The sequence below is a fragment of the Nerophis ophidion genome, linkage group LG10 (assembly GCF_033978795.1).
Source record: "Nerophis ophidion isolate RoL-2023_Sa linkage group LG10, RoL_Noph_v1.0, whole genome shotgun sequence".
NCBI classification, from domain to species: domain Eukaryota; kingdom Metazoa; phylum Chordata; class Actinopteri; order Syngnathiformes; family Syngnathidae; genus Nerophis; species Nerophis ophidion.
The window spans coordinates 41,090,427-41,115,760 of NC_084620.1; the positions used below are offsets into that span (position 1 = coordinate 41,090,427).

At 40.7% G+C, this 25,334-nt stretch overlaps 1 protein-coding gene across 13 annotated transcripts in view; it reads left to right on the plus strand.

Annotated features, from left to right (window-relative positions):
- The window catches only part of si:ch211-200p22.4 (phosphatidylinositol-binding clathrin assembly protein), a 97,280-nt gene that overhangs the window by 16,185 nt on the left and 55,761 nt on the right, over positions 1-25,334 (plus strand). For all 13 annotated transcript variants that reach the window (XM_061913782.1, XM_061913785.1, XM_061913777.1 and 10 more), the window contains exon 3: positions 23,584-23,726. In XM_061913782.1, the coding sequence (XP_061769766.1) occupies positions 23,584-23,726 (143 nt within the window). The remainder of the gene's footprint in view (positions 1-23,583; positions 23,727-25,334) is intronic.

A 25,334-nucleotide genomic window follows, 5' to 3' on the forward strand; every position in this document is an offset into this window, starting at 1 on the left:
GAGTTGGGGACTTGTCCAGGGTGTACTCCGCCTTCCGCCCGAATGCAGCTGAGATAGGCTCCAGCACCCCCCGAAAGGGACAAGCGGTAGAAAATGGTTAAACTCCAACGTGCAGGCTTCCACTTTCCAGTACTCGAGGGAGTACTGGAAAGTGCTCTCCCGGGTGATTCCGTTGTCCTACTGGGGGACTTCAACGCTCACGTTGGCAACGACAGTGAAACCTGGAGAGGCGTGATTGGGAAGAATGGCCACCCGGATCTGAACCCGAGTGGTGTTTTGTTATTGGACTTTTGTGCTCGTCACAGTTTGTCCATAACAAACACCATGTTCAAACATAAGGGTGTCCATATGTGCACTTGGCACCAGGACACCCTAGGCCGCAGTTCCATGATCGACTTTGTAGTTGTGTCATCGGATTTGCGGCCTTATGTTTTGGACACTCGGGTGAAGAGAGGGGCGGAGCTTTCTACCGATCACCACCTGGTGGTGAGTTGGCTGCGATGGTGGGGGAGGATGCCGGACAGACCTGGGAGGCCCAAACGCATTGTGAGGGTCTGCTGGGAACGTCTGGCAGAGTCTCCTGTCAGAGAAAGTTTCAATTCCCACCTCCGGAAGAACTTTGAACATGTCACGAGGGAGGTGCTGGACATTGAGTCCGAGTGGACCATGTTCCGCACCTCTATTGTCGAGGCGGATGATCGGAGCTGTGGCCGCAAGGTAGTTGGTGCTTGTCGGGGCGGAAATCCTAAAACCCCTTGGTGGACACCAGCGGTGAGGGATGCCGTCAAGCTGAAGAAGGAGTCCTATCGGGTCCTTTTGGCTCATAGGACTCCGGAGGCAGTGGACAGGTACCGACAGGCCAGGCGGTGTGCAGCTTCTGCAGGCCGCTGAGGCAAAAACTCGGACATGGGAGGAGTTCGGGGAAGCCATGGAAAACGACTTCCGGACGGCTTCGAAGCGATTCTGGACCACCGTCCGCCGCCTCAGGAAGGGGAAGCAGTGCACTATCAACACCGTGTATGGTGCGGATGGTGTTCTGCTGACCTCGACTGCAGATGTTGTGGATAGGTGGAAGGAATACTTCGAAGACCTCCTCAATCCCACCAACACGTCTTCCTATGAGGAAGCAGTGCCTGGAGAATCTGTGGTGGACTCTCCTATTTCTGGGGCTGAGGTCGCTGAGGTAGTTAAAAAGCTCCTTGGTGGCAAGGCCCCAGGGGTAGATGAGGTCCGCCCGGAGTTCCTTAAGGCTCTGGATGCTGTGGGGCTGTCTTGGTTGACAAGACTCTGCAGCATCGCGTGGACATCGGGGGCGGTACCTCTGGATTGGCAGACCGGGGTGGTGGTTTCTCTCTTTAAGAAGGGGGACCGGAGGGTGTGTTCCAACTATCGTGGGATCACACTCCTCAGCCTTCCCGGTAAGGTTTATTCAGGTGTACTGGAGAGGAGGCTACGCCGGATAGTCGAACCTCGGATTCAGGAGGAACAGTGTGGTTTTCGTCCTGGTCGTGGAACTGTGGACCAGCTGTATACTCTCCGCAGGGTTCTTGAGGGTGCATGGGAGTTTGCCCAACCAGTCTACATGTGCTTCGTGGACTTGGAGAAGGCATTCGACCGTGTCCCTCGGGAAGTCCTGTGGGGAGTGCTCAGAGAGTATGGGGTATCGGACTGTCTTATTGTGGCGGTCCGCTCCCTGTACGATCAGTGCCAGAGCTTGGTCCGCATTGCCGGCAGTAAGTCGAACACATTTCCAGTGAGGGTTGGACTCCGCCAAGGCTGTCCTTTGTCACCGATTCTGTTCATAACTTTTATGGACAGAATTTCTAGGCGGAGTCAAGGCGTTGAGGGGTTCCGGTTTGGTGACCGCAGGATTAGGTCTCTGCTTTTTGCAGATGATGTGGTCCTGATGGCTTCATCTGACCGGGATCTTCAGCTCTCACTGGATCGGTTCGCAGCCGAGTGTGAAGCAACCGGAATGAGAATCAGCACCTCCAAGTCCGAGTCCATGGTTCTCGCCCGGAAAAGGGTGGAATGCCATCTCCGGGTTGGGGAGGAGACCCTGCCCCAAGTGGAGGAGTTCAAGTACCTAGGAGTCTTGTTCACGAGTGGGAGAAGAGTGGATCGTGAGATCGACAGGCGGATCGGTGCGGCGTCTTCAGTAATGCGGACGTTGTACCGATCCGTTGTGCTGAAGAAGGAGCTGAGCCGGAAGGCAAAGCTCTCAATTTACCGGTCGATCTACGTTCCCATCCTCACCTATGGTCATGAGCTTTGGGTCATGACCGAAAGGATAAGATCACGGGTACAAGCGGCCGAAATTAGTTTCCTCCGCCGTGTGGCGGGGCTCTCCCTTAGAGATAGGGTGAGAAGCTCTGCCATTCGGGAGGAACTCAAAGTAAAGCCGCTGCTCCTTCACATCGAGAGGAGCCAGATGAGGTGGTTCGGGCATCTGGTCAGGATGCCACCCGAACGCCTCCCTAGGGAGGTGTTTAGGGCACGTCCAACCGGTAGGAGGCCACGGGGAAGACCCAGGACACGTTGGGAAGACTATGTCTCCCGGCTGGCCTGGGAACGCCTCGGGATCCCCCGGGAAGAGCTAGACGAAGTGGCTGGGGAGAGGGAAGTCTGGGTTTCCCCCGTGACCCGACCTCGGATAAGCGGAAGAAGATGGATGGTAGAAAATGGATAATGGATAGATGATCGCAGGACACATTAATAGAAAACGTAAACATTCATACCTACGGACAATTTACTGTGTTTCCAATAAATCTCACATGCATATTTTTGGAATGTGGGAAGCTGGCTTACCCAAAGAAAAAACACACACACACACACACACACACACACACACATGCAAGGGGGTTCTTCCACACAGAGACTCCAAACAGAGGTTCGAAGATGAACACGGCATAGCGTTATTGTCGGTAGTAATGTCAAAAGAATTAGGAACAATAAATATTTAAATAACTTAAAATATCTTTCTCTTCAGCTTTCTGTTCTTACTTTTGCTGGCTGTCAACCGATTATGTGCGTGGTCAGCTGTATCGTACTTACAGGCGATTTAGATGCACATTTTTTTCTGTTAATATGCCCTTTTTTCTAAAATAAAGCATAGAGAAACATTTTTTATGATATTTGATATGTTTTTCAAACTTATTATGGCCAATAGTACATACATTGTAGACTATTTACAGTACATCTATTCATAGAATATATTACATAAATTAGTTTTATGTAAAAAAATATATATATTTATTTTGATGGTTTTACTTGCTGTTGTACTCTGTCTCAAAGTGTTAACATGTGCTCAATGTTTACCTTACCATTATTGCTAAGTTGTGTATTACCATTGTTGGTATTTTGTCTATTACCATTGTTGGTATAATCATTATACCAACAATGGTATAGTGGCAGCACGGTGGAAGACGTTTTAGTGCGTCTGCCTCGCAATACGAAGGTCCTGAGTAGTCCTGGGTTCAATCCCGGGCTCGGAATCTTTCTGTGTGGAGTTTGCATGTCGTCCCCGTGACTATATGTGGTTTCCCTCCGCGTACTCCGGCTTCTCCCCACTTCCAAAGACATGTACCTGGGGATAGGTGGATTGGCAACACTAAATTGGCCCTAGTGTGTGAATGCGAGTGTGAATGTTGTCTGTCTATCTGTGTTGGCCCTGCGATGAGGTGGTGACTTGTCCAGGGTGTACCTTGCTTCCGCCCGATTGTAGCTGAGATAGGCACCAGCGCCCCCCGCGACCTCAAAGGGAATAAGCAGTAGAAAATGGATGGATGGTTTGTATATTCATTATTCCTACATTATTAATACAAATTATTGTTTCAGTGTAATAATTATTGTTAACTGTGGTAATGCCACTATGATATAACATTTGTATTATAATCCTTGAACAAAGTAACAGTGAAACTCATGTGAATAATCACTGAATGGAGAATTGGGGCTGGGATTAAATAGTTATCTTCTTCCCACTCCCTTTCAGACAAAACTGGAAAATCATGTATTACATACTATACATTATCTTTTGGACTTTATAAATGTATATTATTATGTGTTGTCATCTTTGTACTTTTTTAATTATTATTTTTTTTAATGTTATTGCCTGAAATAAATAAATAAATGATATGGTGTGGTGGCATTTATCTAGCACTGGCGTGTGCCACAATCATTTACATGTCAAGGAAACCCTGTTCTCCAACCCTTGTGCATAGATGGCCGCCCCGATAGCCCGCTAGCCAGCACCACTACTCAATGTGATAGTATATGCTATCCAAACAGAGCAGGGCTGCCCCTCCCTGGGTGCAGAACAAAGATAGGCCCAGTTTAGACTCTCAGGCCGGAAAGGAGGGTTATTGCTCACTTTGACTGTATGGCACTTTGAGTTGACCGGACGTATTAATGTAAGCTTTGTGATTAACACTTCAGTTCAAACACTGGGATCACAAAACTACACTGGCGTGACATTAAAAGTAGATGAAAGTATGTGTTGTTACTGTGTGTTTGAGAACATTCAGCGCTTCTGTTCCCGGCCTGTTCTGATGTGGGGAGTTTATTTATAACCGTGTTCTCTCTGGAGCCTTTGGCCCGATTCAACGGTGTGTTTTTTACTCTACCTGTGTCTGTGTGTGTCTGTGTGTCTGTGTGTGTGTGTGTGTGTGTGTGTGTGTGTGTGTGTCTGACTGACGCACTCCGCAGTGCCCAAGTGACTTGTTTACAGAAGCACCACCACTATACCCGAGACGAACAGTACAGAGACACCCTCCAAATCCCCACATGCACCTGAAGAGGGAGTCTTGTGTTTAGTTCGGTGCGACTGTGCCCGCAGAACCGTTTTTAGGTGGAAACGGTAAAGATATGTACCCTTACAGCTTTTTATCCCCACACAAAAGGTGTTTTAGGTGGTCTGAAACCTAAGTTTTTGAGAACAGCCTCCAGAGGTCTGAAAACTCAGGCATTGTCGTTTACATTGGGGTGAAGGAAGTCGAGAATGGCCTTCTCCCCGTGCCACAGCTGTCAATAACAAACGTGTGATTGTTATTAACAATAATTCCTACTATTAGCTCTATGGCAACAAAACCTTGCCATGGGGCAGGGGTCGGGAACCTTTTTGACTGAGAGCCATACAAGCCAAATATTTTAAAAAGTATTTCCGTGAGAGCCATATAATATATATTTTTTAACATTGAATACAACTAAATGCGTGCATTTTTAAGTAAGACCAACATTTTTAGAGTATAATAAGTCTCTTATTCGTTTCAATAACATTGTTATTCTGAAGCTAACCAACAATAAATAAAATTATTCTTACCGTTAATGCGACTTCTTGAACAGGTGCGGTAGAAACCGGATGGATGGATTAAAATGCATGAGAATGTTTTATATTTTTAACGTTATTTTTGACACTGATTGCCAGCGGAATTATTCATTACTTACCGTGTTGAGCAATGTCAGCTAAGATTTATCCGAGAGCCAGATGCAATCATCAAAAGAGCCACATCTGGCTCTAGAGCCATAGGTTCCCTACCCCTGCCATAGGGCATGTCAATTAGACACGCACTGCAGAAACATACACATAATATAAATGTCATATATTATCATATTATTTTTAATACCACAATGTCACGCTCGGGCCACCAGAAAAACATGTGCTGGTTTGTCTCCTTTACTATATTGTACATTACTGCTAAAACCAGTGTTTTACTTATATATACTATACTCCAAAACCAGTGAAGTTGGCACGTTCTGTAATTCGTAATTATGTAATTCCAGTTTGATCCTTAAGTATCTTGTCTTTGCAGTGTATTCAGTTGAATATAGGTTGAACAGGATTTGCAAATCATTGTATTCTGTTTTTATTGATCATTTACATAACATCCCAACTTCACTGTTTTTGGGTTTTGTATTGGGTACTAGTTTGGTTTAATATTGTAAGTTTTGTTAAAATTATGGATTGAGACGGAGGTTGGTGAATTGTGTGTATGTGATGTAAACAATGACAGTCACTTTCTTACTTTCCCTTATTTAGATTGACTTTTTAAAATAGCACACATACAGTATCAAACAATACAATACTACATACATCAGTCTATATAAACGCAATCCAACATCCTCTTCTTTATTTTCCCATTTGCGTGCATCTCCTTTGAAGAATTTCTGTATTCTGTCTCCTCTGCCGCTGCCGCGTGTTGGTAGATTAGCCAAGCAGCCCTGAAGCGGTTGTCTTTTTGGGGGACAAATCTGGGCTCTGTGCATGGAGCCAGGCTTGATGTGACAGGATGACCATGTGTGGGTTACAGCCAGCTTGCTTTGGGCTGCAGGTACTCCTAAGTAGGGCGGGGCGATATGGCCTTTTATTAATATCTTGATATTTTTAGGCCATGATAAATATCACAATATTTTTGCCTTAGCCTTGAATTAACACTTGATGCATATTATAACACCAATATGATGATTCTATGTGTCTACATCAAAACATTCTTGATCATACTGCATTAATATATGCTCGTTTTAAACTTTCATGCAGAGATGTAAATCACAACTAAGTCAATTTACCAAAACTGTATTTATTAAACACTCAGTAAGCAGTGGCACAAACATTCATGTAAATTCCAAAACTGAAAGTGCACTTTTGTGCATAATGTCATACAAGATATTTCAATAACTTTCAAATAAAAATGAGCTACAAAAAAGGAAATCAAATAGAAGGGGTGTAATGTTACACACACATTTCGGTCAGGTACGTACCTCGGTTTAGAGGTCATGGTTTGGTTAATTTTCGGTACAGTAAGAAAACAACAAAATATAAATGTTTTGGTTATTTATTTACCAAATTTGTAAACAATGGCTTTATCCTTTTAACATTGGGAACACTAATAATTCTGCCCACGTTGTTTCACATTAAACTGCCTCAAGGTTTTGCTTTGATTAAATAAAATGAAAAAACCTTTCTTCTACATATAAAAAGCGCAACATTAAAGTTTCAAGTCAACTCATCATGCTTAATTTATCACAATTTGGGAAGCCTGTAGTTGACTTTTATTATGTAAATGTTATATTTTTATCAACATGTTATAGCAGGGACCCTGCCATTCAAAACTAGGCTGCTACATTACTAATGATTAATGTAACTATTGCTGAAAAAATAATACAATAGCAATAGGAGATACTATAGGAGTTCAATGAAATAACAGACAGGGTTTTGCTGCCCCTAACACACACACATACAGCAAAATGAGCTAACGTTACGCTAAAAGCTAATTAGCCTTCACCTCAAGCCTATACTGCGAGCTAGCTGAGCTACAGTTTAAGTTTCTAGAAGGTCAACGGGCTCATAGTGATGTTTGTAATAGTTTTGACTGGGAAGTGTTTTTTAAAATTTGGGTAGAGTACCCTGTCCGCTGCTTCCCTGCCAAACGATATCTGTTCGACGCTGAAGCATTGACTACATCGCGCTCAATGCGCACTGCTGATTGGCTTTGTATGTAACCAATCACATGGTTGTGTGGGCGGAACAATGCTTGCTGCTGACACAGAGGCAGAAAGCAGAGCAGCTTGCGAAGACTTTTGCTTACAAACTCGTTCGGTACGCCCGTGTGCCGAACCAAAACCCCCGTCCCGAAACGGTTCAATACAAATACACGTACCGTTACACCGCTGTCAAATAGTGTATGTCCTTCGCTATGTGGTAGTTTCCTGCGGACGTTATCTCCTTCTGTTGTTGACTATTTTTTTCATACAGTGTTGATAAAAATGGTTGCTTGGGCATTTTGTTGGCTGTGGCACCGGCCGAGATGTTGACATGCGGAGTTTCAAACACTCTTCATTCTGTAGCCGGTGACTTTTCAAATGATGCTACACATTAGCAGGGCTGCTACTTTTTGTAGCAACGCTTTTGCCGCATAGGTGGAAAACATCTTCCCATTTGAAGCCAAACCACCGCCAGATGATGGACCCTGTGCTGTTTTTCTTGCTAATTAATTCTTCTTCCATTTGATACCAGATTCGCAACTTCTTTCTCTCGTATTACCACTCGCACCGTTCCGTTAACATCACAACTAACGTTACCCATGTCGCTGCCTCTCTGCTCTGCGAGGTTGTACGACGTTGTGCTCGCGACGGTATGTGACGTATGTAAGAAGGTTGCGCTTGTTTTATGTCTCTGTGAGAAGCAGAGACAAGAAAGAGTGAGAAAAGCCTGCAGTGTAATGCTCGCAGCTAAAAGCAACTGTTTGATGACGTATACTCGAATATCACGATATAGTCATTTTTTATATTGCACAGACACACACCCGCGATATATATAGTATATTCGATTTATCGCCCAGCCCTACTCCTAAGTTAACAAAGTAAACAATTGGCTGCCGTCAGAACCAAGACACTTCCACTGCTAGCCTGCTAAGCTAACAAACACAGCTAAAACTCAGACTCGCTGACTGACACTAGGCAACAGGCACCGCCTTTTAAAAGGCACCCGCTGAAACTTATCTCAACTGCATTATGACAGATATTTGAAGTTTATTTTTTAAGTGACACATTCATTAATTTCCCTAGTAATTAATTGCATTTATTAAAGAGCAATTCAATTAGTTATTCAGTTACTTTTTTGGTAAAGTAAGGAGTAACTATAATGAATGCCTTGTTAAAAATAATTTTCAGAACATGTCACACAGCAGGTTCATTTTCCTGACCAAAATATTAGTGTGTATGTCCTATAATAATGTTTGTTAAAGGTCAATTATTTTCATGTTGTTGCCGACAATTAAACATGTCTTAAACCATACCACTTGATTTTACAAGTTATGTTGTGTTTTGTATTAGCTGAAGATTTGAACATAGCTAAATGTTTTCTTTTAAAGAAGATTGGAGATTACATTAGACTCTTCCTATTATTTTCAAGGCTTTTTCTTTTTTATTATCTCAAAACACCCTTTAAGTAGGGATACTATTATGCAAAACCTACTTTTCTTACTTGTTGGTGTCTGTTTTTGTGTATTTGGGATCCCCATCAGTGCCGAAAAATATAAAATCAAGGTATGGTGGAGGAATTTAGTTTTGTCAACAAATATTTCCTTTATGGGTTAGTTTATGGGCTATATTGATCCATATTGCCCAGCCCTACACTCGTGTTCGCTACAATGCTAGTACAGTTTAGAGATGTTCTGTGTTTATATGAGCAGTACAGTAGGCCTTATGATGGCATTGTGTGCACATTCAGTGTTAATAACAAAATTGTGATACTTAAGACATTTCATATTGCCACGGAAAATATTCTGTGCTACCAAAAAAATGTTGGGCTACTAAAATTGTTCATTTAGTAGCACCTGTGCTACTAGTGAAAAAGTTAAGCCTACGTCCCTGTCGCCCAGGCCGAGCTATATGTTTTGGTAGTGGCTAAACGAGCATGCTGTGATACTTTCTACAGGTGATGACATCTGCACTCAGCAGATGTGCAGAGGGTTGAAACAGCTCTTGTCTAGTCTGCTGACAACATCAATTCATCCATTTATTTTTTTACTGCTTGTCCCTCTCAGGGTGGCTGGAGCCTATCCCAGCTGCATTCAGGTGGAATCTGCTGACAATACGTCACACCCATTCAGTGGCTCTAATTTAACATCCAGGTTTTGATTGCTAACAATACAGTTGAGTACTTTATTCAGAAATATTTATACATACTGTAACTATGCCTGTCAGAAGGCTGTTACACAAATAACTATAATTCCTTTGTCCATTTAAAAGCGAGGGAAAGCAAAGTGCTTATAAACACAAGCAGCATTAACAACAAAACGACAGCAAACCATGTAGCCTTCTCAAAAAGAAAATTGCCATTTTAGGTGATGTTTGGAAAATGCACATTGGTTTAGCTGGTGGACTCTGGCTAAAATGATAGTTAAATCTATTTTTCAGGTGTCATCCGCTTTAAATGCTTCTGCATCACATACTGCCACAAAAGCAAAGTTTGCTTGGCAAATCAGGCAAGCGTTTTGCATCTTCGACATATTTAGTTTTTCACTCGCTGTTTTTGCAGGGGTACTCCAGGGTATACCCCGCCTTTTGCCCAAATGCAGCTGAGATAGGCTCCAGGACCCCCGCCACCCCGAACGGGACAAGGGGTAGAAAATGGATGGATGGATGGATGTTTTTGCAGTGACTGTCTCTGGGCTTTTTTTCTTTCTATGTCTAAGCGGTAACCGGTCACACCAGCTGTCACGTGCATGCTTGTTTATATCAGCGAAAAAAGAGAGTGATGACGTCATCGACTATTATTTATAAATGGTGGATTTATATAGGCTAACCTATATAAATCCACCATTTATAAATACACTTCAGTAGGCTAAATGAACCTCTTCAATATGTCATCGACTATTATCGGCAAACGAAGATGTCAGCATCAAATTGAATTGATTTCAACAAATGTTTGCACACTACTAGTTACTGTGATTTTAAACACAAGGTTTTGTTCACAATGTATTGTTTTTCATGGGAAAAATGAGGTGGGATGCATCGATAGAGTTTGACTGTGTCCTTTCAAATTTGAATGAGTTAGGGATGCAGGATGCATATCCACTGTAGTGGTTATTAAAATAAGAGGCTCTGATTGGAGGAGGCCAGCTGGTGGTCTCTCCTACTCGCCGCTTGATCCGCCTGACCACATGCTTGCTCTTAACACTGAAACGAGTTTGTGAGTGCTCAACGCAAGGCTGAACAGCAACACACACACACACACACACACACACACACACACACACACACTTCCATGTGCTCTATTGGTGTCAGGCAGTCTCTGGTCTATTGTGGCTGAATGAAAGGCCAAAGATGAGCAATAGCAATAGTCCTCAGTTCAGAGAGCAATAGAGTAGATGACTGTCAAGTGTGAGATCACATGTACAACAATCAAGTCTGTTAAATGTCACTCTTGAATGTATTTTACACCCGTGGTCATAAATGCCCAACCTCAACACTGTTTGTGCTCGCTGTCAAATGAGAATCGGAGGTAAGAAAAGGAAGCTTATGTCTCTTTGAGCTGCCGCGTCTTTTATTTTTCTGAGTGTGCGGAAGCATGTTGGCCCCTCTCTGTGTTGATGGTGTTGGCACCTCGCTTCTTAATTTCCATAACCTCTTTCATCTATCTCTTCTATTTCTTTCTTCTTGATGAAATTATTTCTTCTTGGCTGTCAGTTGCGTGTTGTGTGTCACACTTCATGATATTGTGTTTCGGAAGTCGGTGCATCGCTTCCAGAGTGGCAATCGCGTCTTTTGTCTCTTAAACTTGCTGTGGAGGTACAGTATCTCTCCTTCGGGTTCTTCGGACCACCAAGTACTGACATGAAAGCTCCTTTTCACAATTGAACACTGTTTTATTTTTAGTCTTTCTGGTGCATTTCAGCAACCGTCTTTTTGGTTCGTATGTCTCGTTCTCGTTCGTGCTCCACCTCCAACTCAACTCTCCTCTCCTCTCCGGCTGCTGCCTTTTAACAGAGCGACATGTGATTAGATAAGCAGGCCCAGGTGGGCTATCTACGCACCTGTCACTGATTTCGAAGCCGGTCCAGGGACACCCCGCTTCACTGCAGGTCCGCAGGCCACGACCCCTCCCCCACGCTTGCATTTCAGCTTTAAATTATTGTCTTGTCGTTTGTATTTGTAATGGCTTTTGCAATCATGCTGAAGCTGTAAGTTTGTGTGTTGTAATTAATGATGTCGTTTTGTGTCGTTTACGTTGGGTGTGCCCTTTCTCCGCCATTTTTGTTTTGATGACGTCACAGACAGCAACACAGACCTAACTTTTAACGTCCTTATTTTTAAAAGTGCTAAACTTCATTTCATGTCTGCCGTTCCTGAATCCCATGTTTTCCTATTTCTAGCATCGATAAAATCGATAGATTAACTTTCAAAACGATATTGGATTGATACCCATCCTCCAGAGGGCAAACTTACCAAGCACATCTCAATGTAGTTGAATAAATAAATTGATGTATCAATCAATCGGTGCACCCCTATTTTATTATATTTGCATGTTTTAATACAACTTCGTTATGAGTGTGAAGAGTACTTTATGAGCACATTCAACAATACCGTAATCATAATGATAACCGTGATATGAAATTTTCATATTATTACATCCCTAAACTGCGCCATACCTCCATGGTTTGATTTCTAATTTAAGGAACTTATGTAGATCCAAAATACTCAGAAAACAGGTACCAGTATGAAAGAAAAGTTGTTTTGCATAATAGGGCCTCTTTCATGAAAATCAGCTTTAGTCCAATTGGGTTCATTATTATATTTACAAACCCCGTTTCCATATAAGTTGGGAAATTGTGTTAGATGTAAATACAAATGGAATACAATGATTTGCAAATCCTTTTCAACCCATATTCAATTGAAAGCCCTACAAAGACAAAATATTTGATGTTCAAATTCATACACTTTACTTTTTTTTGCAAATAATAATTAACTTAGAATTTCATGGCTGCAACACGTTCCAAAGTAGTTGGGAAAGGAAATGTTCACCACTGTGTTACATCACCTTTTCTTTTGACAACACTCAATAAACGTTTGGGAACTGAGGAAACTAATTGTTGAAGCTTTGAAAGTGGAATTCTTTCCCATTCTTGTTTTATGGAGAGCTTTAGTCGTTCAACAGTCCGGGGTCTCCGCTGTCGTATTTTATGCTTCTTAATGCACCACACATTTTCGATGGGAGACACACTTGTCTTGCTGAAATAAGCAGGGGCGTCCATGATAACGTTGCTTGAATTACAACATGTGTTGCTTCAAAACCTTTATGGACCTTTCAGTATTAATGGTGTCTTCATAGATGTGTAAGTTACCCATGCCTTGGGCAATAATACACCCCCATACCATCACAGATGCTGGCTTTTGACTTTGCGCCTATAATTATCCGAATGGTTATTTTTCTCTTTGTTCTGGAGGACACCACGTCCTCTGTTTCCAAATTGAATTTGAAAAAATTATATTTTGGTTCCATCTGACCACATGACATTCTCCCAATCCTCTGCTGTATCATCAATGTATCCATTTTGGTATAAACTCAACTCGTCATGTTTGGGGGAAGAAGAAAACTTAGTTGCAGCCCAAGAACACCATACCTACTATGAAGCTTGGGGGTGGAAACATCATGCTTTGGGGCTGTTTTCCTGCTAAGGGGACAGGACGATTGATCTGTGTTAAGGAAAGAATGAATGGGGCCATGTATCGTGAGATTTTGAGCCAAAACCTCCTTCCATCAGTGAGAGCTTTGAATGGTTGACCAAATACTTATTTTCCACCATAATTTACAAATAAATTATTTAAAATTCCTACAATGTGAATTCCTGGATTTTTTTCTCCCCATTCTGTCTCTCACAGTTGAAGTGTACCTATGATGAAAATTACAGATCTCTGTCATCATTTTAAGTGGGAGAACTTGCACAATCGGTGGCTGACTAAATGCTTTTTTGCCCCACTGTACATACACACATACACACACACGCACACACACACACACACACACACACACATATAATATATATATACAGTATATATATATATATATATATATATATACAAATACTTATTTGCCCCACTGTATGTATGTGTCTATCTATATGTGTGTGTGTATATATATATATATATATATATATATATATATATATATATATATATATATATATATATATATATGTGTATGTATGTTTGTATCTTTATGTGTATATCTTATATCTATATATGTGTGTGTGTGTGTGTATATATATATATATTTATACACATATGTACACCTACATATATATATATATATGTTTGTATCTTTATGTGTATATCTATATATGTGTGTGTGTGTGTATATATATATAAATATATATATATATATATATATACATACACATGTACATCTACACATTTATATATGTGTATATATATATATATACACATGTACATCTACACACATATATATATACATATATATATATATATACACACACACATGTACATCTACACACACACACACATATATATACATACACACACACATACATGTATGTATATAATGTGTGTGTGTGTTTGTGTACAGTCATGGTTGAAAGTTTACATACACTTGTGAAGGACATAATGTCATTGCTGTCCTGAGTTTCCACTAATTTGTACAACTCTTATTCTTTTGTGACAGAGTGACAAAAATCATTCATGAAGTTTGGTTCTTTTATGAAATTATTAAGAGTCTACTGAAAATGTGACCAAATCTGCTGGGTGAAAAGTATACATACAGCAACATACATTATTCATTTTGGTGATGTAGAAAAGTTACAAACAAATCAATTTAACTTCATGGCATGGCCTCTTAACTTCATGTGGGTGATTATGATTGACAACATTTAAATAGAGCTCATGTGATGCAGTCATTAGACTTGGTTATAAACGCGACAATGGGAAAGTCAAAGGAACTCAGCACAGATCTGAAAAAAACGAATCATCGACTTGAACAAGTCAGGAAAGTCACTTGGATCCATTTCAAAGCAGCTTAAGGTTCCAAGAGCAACTGTGCAGACAATTGTTTGTTAGTATAGAGTGCATGGAACAGTTTGGTCACTGCCACGATCAGGAAGAAAACCCAAGTTATCTGCTGAGAGAAAATTAGTCAGTATGATCAAGAGTCAACCGAGAACCAACCAAAAGCAGGTCTGCAATGAATTGGAAGCTGCTGGAACACAGGTGTCAGTGTCCACAGTCAAGTGTGTTTTGCATTGCCATCGACTGAGAGGCTACCATGCAAGAAGGAAGCCCTTGCTCCAGAAGCGAAACCTTAAGGATCGTCTAAAGTTTGTTGCTGATCACATGGACAACGGTAAGACCTTCTGGAGGAAGGTTCAGTGGTCAGATGAAACACAAATTGAGCTGTTTGGCCACAATACCCAGCAGTATGTTTGGAGGAAAAAATGTGAGGCCTTTCATCCCAGGAACACTAGGCCTACCGTCAGGCTTGGTGGTAGTAGTATTATGCTCTGGGCCTTTTTTTGCTTACAAATGGAACTGTTGCTTTACATAGAGTAAATGAGTTAATGAAAAAGGAGGATCTTCAGGACAACCTAAAATCATCAGCCCGGAGGTATGGTCTTGGGCGCAGTTGGGTGTTCCAACAGGACAATGACACCAAACAGACGTCAAAAATGGTAAATTAATGGCTAAAACAGGCTTGAATTAAGGTTTTGAATGGCATTCCCAAAGTCCTGATTTAAACCCCATTGAGAACACGTGGACAATGCTGAAGAAACAAGTCCATGTCAGAAAATCAACAAATTTAGCTCAACTGCACCAATTCTGTCAAGAGGAGTGGTCAAAAATTCAACCAGAAGCTTGTGGATGGCTATTGCAGTGAAACTTGTCAAGGGACATGTAACCAAATAATAACATTGCTGTATGTATACTTTTGACCCAGCAGATGTCTTCACATTTTCAGTAGATTCAGAATAAATTTATAAAAGAACCAAACTTTATGAATGTTTTTTTGTGTAAAAAAAGTATGTGCTCTAATCACTCTATCACAAAACAATTTAAGTTGTAGAAGTTTTTGAAACTCAAGAAAGCCATGACATTATGTTCTTTACAAGTGTATGTAAACTTTTGACCACGACTGTTTATATGTAAGTTACTTTGCATGCAGTTGGCTTTCGGCCAGCGGCCAAATATTTTAAGATCCCCTTAAAAAACGTTGGGACACCCCTGTTACACCCAGACCTGTGTATTGAATTCATACCTGACGGTCACATGATATCACAACCTCTGCGGATAGCCTATATCGTCAGGTACGAAATCAACACACAGGTCTGGCTATAACAATAAAAATTACATGGATAAGCTATGTAAAACAACAACAAATAAACAATGAAATAGAATAAATAGCTAAACTAAGGTTAAGGCTTTGAACAGCTATAAAGGGAGTGACTACAGAGAAACTGAGTTAGAGCGAGCACGAGAAAGACAGAAAGAAATGGCAGATAAGTTTCTCCTTATCTGTCAATAGTGTTCTCCAAGTAAAGTCTCTGCGCTATTCTTCACAGAGACCTGTGGAATGTACTAGGCTCAAAGTGCTGTTTACCTCTGCATAGAAAAGTCTGTTAAACTAAATAAGAATGGTAGGCGGAATAGTGACCTTCCTGACTAAAAGCACTTAAAATTACAGATTGCAGTAATGTGCCATAATACAAAGGTAAAAACATGTTCAGTGTTAAAAGGTGATTAAACGTTTGCATGCTCAATGTAAACAACACATATTATTAATAATAAATACATTAACTAAATAACAATTGTATTATTATAACACTAAGAATAACTTTGTTGAGTTCCATGGGCAAGAATGTTACTCATGAACTGTCATCAGTTATCCATGCCTATTTAATCTCATTGTTTGGGGGGAGGTGTTGCTCAGATGGTGGGGTTCCTGTTTCGAATTGAGCTTTTGCCATCCTAGCCCTGCCATTGTGTCCTTGGGCAAAATACTTCACCCACCTTGCTCCCAGTGCCACTCACACTGGTCTAAATGTAGCTTAAATTTAGATAATGCATTTATCAATGTAAAGTGATTTGAGTCATTTGGGAAAAAGCGCTAAATAAATATACTTCCCTTAATCATTGATATTATGCTGTGTTATTAACTGGACTGCACATAATTAGATCCCATGGTATAGCAGTGTTTTTCTACAAGCTCCAGATGTTATATTAGTGTTTTCCACTTGCTATATTAAGATGCCGATGGTTTATTCAACACAGACAGGAAGAAGCAATCTCTTTCAAAAAGGTGTCACTGAATGAAGAGGAATGAATGACAGGAGTGCCTGTTGCTGTTTGTTTACACTGAACTGACTCGCCTTTAAGCTATTGATTGTAGGTGACACGTTTATATTTAACCTCCTACCAAATCAACTCTTCATGAAGTAACTTGCCAATAACACATAATTCAACTCAGTCATCATGTCTTGCCTTTACTTTGGCGTGTAAAACTGGGTGGTGGTCCCTCAAATGCCTCACCATATTGGACATATTAGACCCTTTAGTCCCATTTTCATTTTGGCAGGTTTTTCAAGTGGGTGAGCCATCATCTTCAGTGACTCCCTGGTCATTTTTAAGCACCAGAAATGTTCAACCGCTGCCGACTTCAGTTTTATTTGGGTGGAGAAAGTTTGCTGCTTGGTCCTGCAGCCATTTTCAAGCTAATGTAGCATTCTAGCAAGTCTTTCGCTAGGTGAGTATAAGTGCGTGGTCTAACTTTGTTTTGTTCCTTTCAGATTGTCCTGAAAATAACGTACTGTATTCGACCAAAATAGCAATCACAACAAATTCCCACCTTTGGGTAAAACTCTTGACCGTCACTTAAAGGAGCCACACCAAAATACTCACTCTTTACTGCATATGTGAATGGTAAACAAGTATAACATTGTTATGTGCACAATAGAACAATGGCATTGAATAATGACGACATAGTCAAGTAAATCAGGTTTAGTGAATTATGTCCTTAAAGCAACTGCTACAGTACCAGCGTAATGTCCGTTTATAGTGAATGCACAGGACTGAAACACACAGAAACATGAAATAATTGTGACGTTTTTAATCACGGTTAATAATGAAACTGATTAATTGTTGCTTACCTACTGTGGGTTACGTGTGCCGTGACTTGTTCAAGTGTTGCACTGTCCAACTTCACAAATGTGTTTTCCTTTGGTTTATGAGCAAAACGTACATTAAAAATAAACTGTTGTTACTGAATGATTACTTAAGTTTCAGTGCCAACAGCGATCTGAATGTTGCGCTCGTCATTGTTCACTACCACACAAGATAAATATCAAGTCAAAGGTAGCTGGGAATTGATGGCAAAAATCTAAATCATGATTGTATGAACTTTTGGTGCAATTTTTGCTTAATTCAACATTTGTTCCACTCTTGACTACTACTGTCTTTTTTTTGACTTCATTCTTATTGTAGCCAAAGTGTGTCCAAACAACCAACATTCCTTTTGAGTGCATACAAGACTGGATGGGACACTGTTACTTGCTTTCTTCTTCTGTTTGGTTTTTGTCAGCCTTTACACTTTGCGACATTTGGCTTCCTGTCTTGTAACTACACAATCAGTACTGTATTTTTAGGGGATGGTGATCATGGTGTACGAGTAGATGGAAAATTACAAAGAGAAAAAAATCTGAATAATCAACCCAGGAGTTTTCCCTGGGTTAAAAGTTCTAAAAGTCAGTCCATTGTGTTTCGATTAATCACCCACCTCTATGTGGTTTCTCCCTCAGGACAAACTGCCCTTTAGCGCTTTGGTTGAGAATTTTAAGTCTCCTGTTCAAGAGTATAACTACCTCATGAGGCGTCAGTAGTCCGTGCAGAAAGCAGACAATTTAGCACAGTGATTGTGGTACGTGTACCACTAGTGTTACACAGGTTCAATCTAGTGGTACGCCGAAGAATAACTTAAAGTACAGTGTTTTATTTTCCCATAGTCAAACACACTTTAAACTAGGGCTTGGCGACATATCAAATATAATAGATATATTGCGAGTTTGTCTCTGCGCGATATAAAAAATGACTATATTGTGATATTCAAGTATACGTCCTCACTCAGTTGATTTTAGCTGCAGGCATTACACTGCAGGCGTTTCTCACTCTTTTTTGTCTCTCCTTCTCACTGAAACATAAAACAAGCGCACCTTCTTACATACTTCACATACTGACGCGCATGCAACATCACACGCCCTCGCCGAGCAGAGAGGTAGCGACATGGGTAACGTTAGCAGTGGCAGGTGCTAACGGAGCGGTGCGAGTGGCAATACGAGAGAGAGAAGGTGCGAATCTGGTAACAAATGAAGGGAGAGTTAATTCCTAAGAAAAACTGCAAGGGGTCCATTGTCTGGCGGTGTTTTGGCTTCAAGCGGGAATATTTTTTACAAGTATGCGGCAAAAGCGTTGTTACAAAAAGCAGCACCACTGCTAATTTGTAGCATCATTTGAAAAGTCACTCGCTCGACAATGAAGAGTGCTTGAAACTCCGCACGTCAACATCTTTCGGCCGGTGCAACACCCACAAAAAGCCCAAGCAACCATTTACCTATCAACACCATATGAAAAAAATAGTCTAAAACAGAAGGAGATAACGTCCGCAATAACCTACCACATAGCGAAGGACATACACTATGGGGCTCATTTATATTTGACAGATTTTGAAATATATTGTGACATCATGCACAAAAGTTCACTTTTATGTTTCAAACTATTGTAGTGGCGTTCTTTACAAAAAGTGCACCTTAATTTAGTGTTGGTTTTATATGTCTTCTTAGTGACACCATGCACAAAAGTGCATTAATAGCTTGTTTTAAAATGTCTCTGATAATCTTGCACTTTCTGTTTTGAAATGTACATGAATGTTTGTGCCACTGCTTAATAACTGTTTAATAAATACAGTTTTGGTAAATTGACTTAGTTGTGAGTTCCCTCTCTGCATGTAAGTTTAAAATGAGCATATATTAATGCAGTATGAACAAGAATGTTTTAATGTAGACTCATAGAATCATCATACTGCAGTGATTATATGCATCAAATGTTAATTCAAGGCTAAGGCAAAATATCAAGATATGTATTGTGTATCGTGACGTGGCCTAAAAACCTGCCTTATTTTTAATAAATACTTAGGCCTACAGTGTTACTGTATTTGAATGTTGGATATATGGTGCTACTTAGAGAGCCAAGTGTTTTCAGAGGTGGGTACTTGGTGAAAAAAAGTTTGAGAACAGAAAAAAACAGACTTTATTGTCATTATATTTGATACAACGAGATTAAAGACTCCAACTTAAGGTGCTGTTGTGGGAACAAATATGGGGTAAAATAAATAACACAAGAGGTAACAAAGGAAAACTAACAATTGAAATAAACAGACTACTATCCAATAAAAATAGCAATCAATCCTGTTGAGGACCACTGCTTTACCATAATGGAGAGTTTGTTAAACATACACTGTATTTTTCAAATGTATGCCATTTTATCTGAAAATCACTGCACACTCACATGGTTCAGGTTGCCATTGAAACCCCTAAATGAGTCAGTTGTGCTGCAGTGTGCCTTTGTGATATGTTGTAAGATGGAGTCGGAGTGATGAACTGAGTAAAGGCTATTGGGTGGATGGGCTTTGCTGAATGACCTCTCAGGCACATGCGCATGTACAATTATGATGATGAAGTCCCCTGACAGGACTTTCCCCGCTGTTGTCCTTTGGTTGCCAAATGAGAAGCAGTTTCCGTAGTTACCAGGTGTGAGAGCCAGCATCTTATCATGTCCTGTGGTGAAGAACAAAGAGACGAGGAGAGGAGGGGCCCGAGGAGCTTGGAGGGCAGAGGAATGAAACAAACAAGAGGCCCATTTGATAGTGCTATCGATCACACTTGCATATGCCTATTTACTTGCTTGCCATCAGAATTAATGTAGTTTGAGACTTAAGATGCAACTATTAACCGGTTTTACTATTAAACGAGATTGAAAATGTCTATTTAAATGCACAGGCTCCACAACACCGTGTGTTTCAGTTCTTCTCACTCACTATAAAAGGACATTATTATTATTATTATTATTATTATTATTATTATTGGGACGGCGAAGCTCCGTTGGTACAGCAGCTGTGCCAGAAGCCGGAGGGTTCCTGGTTCGATCCCCAGCTTCCGCCATCCTAGTCACATCCCTTGAGTCCTTGGGCAAGACACTTTAACGTTGCTCCGGATGGGTCTTATTTAGGGCCTTGCATGGCATCTCCCGCCATCAGTGTGTGAATGTGGAAATAGTGTCAAAGCGCTTTGAGTACCTTGTAGGTAGAAAAGCACTATACAAGTATAACCCATTTATTTTCGACACAACCTGCACGGAACAAAAACAAAGTTCCACTAGCAGTGCACAAGCTTATACACACCTATCGAAAGACACGCTAGTATGCTACCAGCTGCTACAATGCTATCATCTTAAAATCGTTAGTAGGACCAAGTTCCAATCTGAAAACAATTTGGACATGGGAAGTAGGGCTGGGTGATATTTCTTTTTTTTAATATCGCGATATTTTTAAGCTATATCACGATATATGGGCTTCACGGTGGCAGAGGGGTTAGTGTGTCTGCCTCACAATACGAAGGTCCTGCAGTCCTGGGTTCAAATCCAGGCTCGGGATCTTTCTGTGTGGAGTTTGCATGTTCTCCCCGTGAATGCGTGGGTTCCCTCCGGGTACTCCGGCTTCCTCCCACTTCCAAAGACATGCACCTGGGGATAGGTTGATTGGCAACACTAAATTGGCCCTAGTGTGTGAATGTGAGTGTGAATGTTGTCTGTCTATCTGTGTTGGCCCTGCGATGAGGTGGCGACTTGTCCAGGGTGTACCCCGCCTTCCGCCCGATTGTAGCTGAGATAGGCGCCAGCGCCCCCCGCGACCCCGGAAGGGAATAAGCGGTAGAAAATGGATGGATGGATGGATCACGATATACGATACATATTTTGCCTTGGCCTTGAATGAACACTTGATGCATATAATCACCGCAGTATAATGATTCTATGTGTCTACATTAAAACATTCTTCATACTGCATTAATATATGCTCATTTCAAACTTTCATGCAGAGAGGGAAATCACAACTAAGTCAACTGACCAAAAGTGTATTTATTAAAGTTATTAAGCAATGACACAAACAATCACGTCATTTCCAAAACATGAAGTGCAAGATTGTCAGAGACATTTTAAGTGTCAAAGAAAAATGAGCTGCATAATAGGAAATCAAATAGTATTCGTCCTTCACTATGTGGTATGTTACTAAGATTTTGAAATTCTCTTCATTCTCTAGCGAGTGACTTTTCAAATGTTGCTACATATTACCAGTAATGCTACTTTTTATAACAACGCTTTTTTACCCCACACTTGACAAATTACGGTTGTCTGTTTGACATATTCCCACTTGAAGCCGAGCAACCGCCAGACGGTGGAAACCCTGCTGTTTTTATTGGGAATTAAGTCTTCCTTCATTTGATACCAGATCTGCACCTTCTTTCTCTCGTACGGCTACGTTAGCAGCTAACGCAGCCCAGTCTGCTACCTCTGCCCTGCGAAGGCGGACACACATGTGATGTATGACGTGACGTATGTAAGAATGTGCGCCTGCTTGTCTGTGAGGAGACACAGGAAAGAGTGAGAAGAGCCTGAATGCCCGCAGCTAAAAGCTACTGCGCGAGAACGTATACTCGAATATTACGATATAGTCATTTTCTATATCGCACAGAGACAAACCCGCAATATATCGTATATATCGATATATCGCCCAACCCTAATGGGAAGCATGGGAACATTTTGAATTGAAGTTCATTTTGAAGTTAATTATATTCATATAGCACTTTTTTTGTTTAGTGACTCAAAACATTGAACCCATTATCTACATTTTAAGCTACATGTATACCAGTGTGGGTGGCACTGGCATCAAGATGGGTGAAGTGTCTTGCCATAGGACCCAGGTGACTAGAATGGCGGGAGCTGGATTCCAACCAGGAACCCTCAAGTTTGAAATTGACCGCCCTACCTTCTGAGAAGCTACCCCACTTAAAAAAAAAATGACCAAGGAGTCCTTTAAGATGATGATCCACCCAAATAATATATAATATGTCCAATATGGTGCAGCATTTCCGGGATCACCACCCAGCTTTACATGACATCGAGGGGGAAATATCTATTGACAGATTAAATTATGTTAGTGGCAAGTTACTTCTTTAAGAATTGAGTTGTTGAGTTGGTAGTGACTTAAATATAAATGTGTCACTCACAATCAGTGACAATCTGTTGTGTAGTAGTAGTGACATAAGCTAGCTAGTGTTGTTCTTGTTAGAATTTTGGCTTTGAAAACTTTTACTGTGAGTAAGTTGCAAACAGTGCGTTTAATCTTAGTTTCATATTTATATATTTTTTTTATTTAATTTGTTAATATTTTGTGTTTATATTTATTATTTTGTGTTAGTATAATGTTATTCGATTACTGTTATTTCCAACAGTTAGAAATAACACATCAAAATCTCTCAGGAAATTGTGACTTTACAAACTTTTTTTCATAAAATTAATCAATGCATAGTAATTGTAATAATCTTGAAACCTTGATTATTACTTGGCTATGACTAAAATAGTACAATCAAATCTATAATAGTTGCATTCTTAGTTGAGACACTCTTTCACTGTCTTTCGTAACCTGACCTCAATAATTACATTGTCGGATGGCAAAGAAAACAGCCCGTGTTGCTGTGGGCATCCCAACATTACTTTGTCCTCCATATGCAATGAATGAGGGAGACTTGACGCTGTGTTGACATGTCGCTGAAGAGGAGAAGGGACACTGTCAAAGTCAAGTCAAAAGACGAAGTCGGTACCTGTCCACATTTTATTCATTTAGTAATTCTGCTGACATGTCATGTTTTTGTATGTTCTCAAAGGACCCACCGTGTGAAAGTTCTCTTTGTATCAACAGCAATTTTGCTAATGCTGTCAAACTGTTTTTCACCGCATCCTCTTTGTGTTATGTTGCAGATTTGATACACTGCACCAATGAGATGAATGTGAACATTCCCCAGCTGGCCGACACGTTGTTTGAGCGCACCGCCAACTCCAGCTGGGTGGTGGTTTTTAAAGCCCTTATCACCACGCACCACATCATGATGTATGGCAACGAGGTGGGTGAAACACAACCACATATGCATTCACAAAAATGCCTCTTGGGCCGTTCTGCGGCGGCTGCATCAATATGTTGTTTTGTTACTCAACTCTGTCTCACCCCCACCCTCACAAATACAAACTCACTTGCATTAATTCATGTTGTTGTCTACATTAGAATCAGTGTCTGGTAAGTACTAGGTCAGGGATCGGCAACCTTTTGCATCAAAGGAACCATTAGTGTCCGTTTCAACCGGATCAAAACCCATTTGAAGCGCAATGTATATTCATGTTAAAAAAGATAAAGGTTTTGGATCATCTTTTGTCCCTGTATGGTCATTGTTGTCTCTTATGAAGTTTGCAATGATTAGTGGTAGTTCTTGTTGTTGACGGAGGCAGGATGAGTTACTGTGCGCTCCGTGAAATTAATACGGCCGATTAAAAAGTTGAGGTAATGCTTTAAATGATTGCTGAAATGAAAACGATTTACCGTAGTTTTCGGACTATAAGTCGCAGCAAAATTTCCTGAAGCTGATTACATTTTTCCTTCAAAGGCTGATGGTGGGTCCTGCAAACAAACCACTGGTGAGATGCACTGGTGTATAAAAAAAATAGTCAGGTTATGAAAGACATATACCATTTGAAATTCTTGTTTGGTACAGTTGTGATCAAAATTATTCAAGCCCCACACAATTTTGGTGTTTTAGCAAGTTGGACATTTATTCCGTATTTCGTTTACAGTCATATCAAAGAAAGATGTGTCAAATAGACGAAAGCAACTTCAATTGTAACACTGTATTTTACAAAATACCAAAAAAGGACATTTTTCTTAATATCTCATTGATAAAATTATTCAACCCCTTGAAGATCATAACTCTTAAAGGGGAACATTATCACCAAACCTATGCAAGCGTCAATATATACCTTGATGTTGCAGAAAAAAGACCATGTATTTTTTTAACCGATTTTCGAACTCTAAATGGGTGAATTTTGGCAAATTAAACGCCTTTCTGTTTATGGGTCTTTTAGCGATGACGTCAGAATGTGATGTCACCGAGGTAACACACCCGCCATACTCATTTTCACATTACGAACACCGGGTCTCAGCTCTGTTATTTTCCATTTTTTCGACAATTTTTTGGAACCTTTGAGACATCATGCCTCGTCGGTGTGTTGTCGGAGGGTGTAACAACACTAACAGGGAGGGATTCAAGTTGCACCACTGGCAAGAAATCTGCCGCCAGACCCCCATTGAATGTACCAAAGTGTCTTCACATTTGACCGGCGATGCTAAGACAGACATGGCACAAAGATGTATGGATAACCTGCAGATGCATTTGCAACGATTAACTCAACGAAATCACAAAGGTGAGTTTTGTTGATGTTGTTGACTTTATGTGCTAATCAGACATATTTGGTCACGGCATGACTGCCAGCTAATCGATGCTAACATGCTACGCTAATCGAGGCTAACATGCTACGCTAATCGATGCTAGCATGCTATTTACGCTAGCTGTACGTATATTTGAAACTAGATACCCACATTTAATGCGAAACAAACACTTACCAATCGACAGATTTAAGTTGCTCCAATGTCACAAGATGTGAAAGTCCTGATCGTTTGGTCT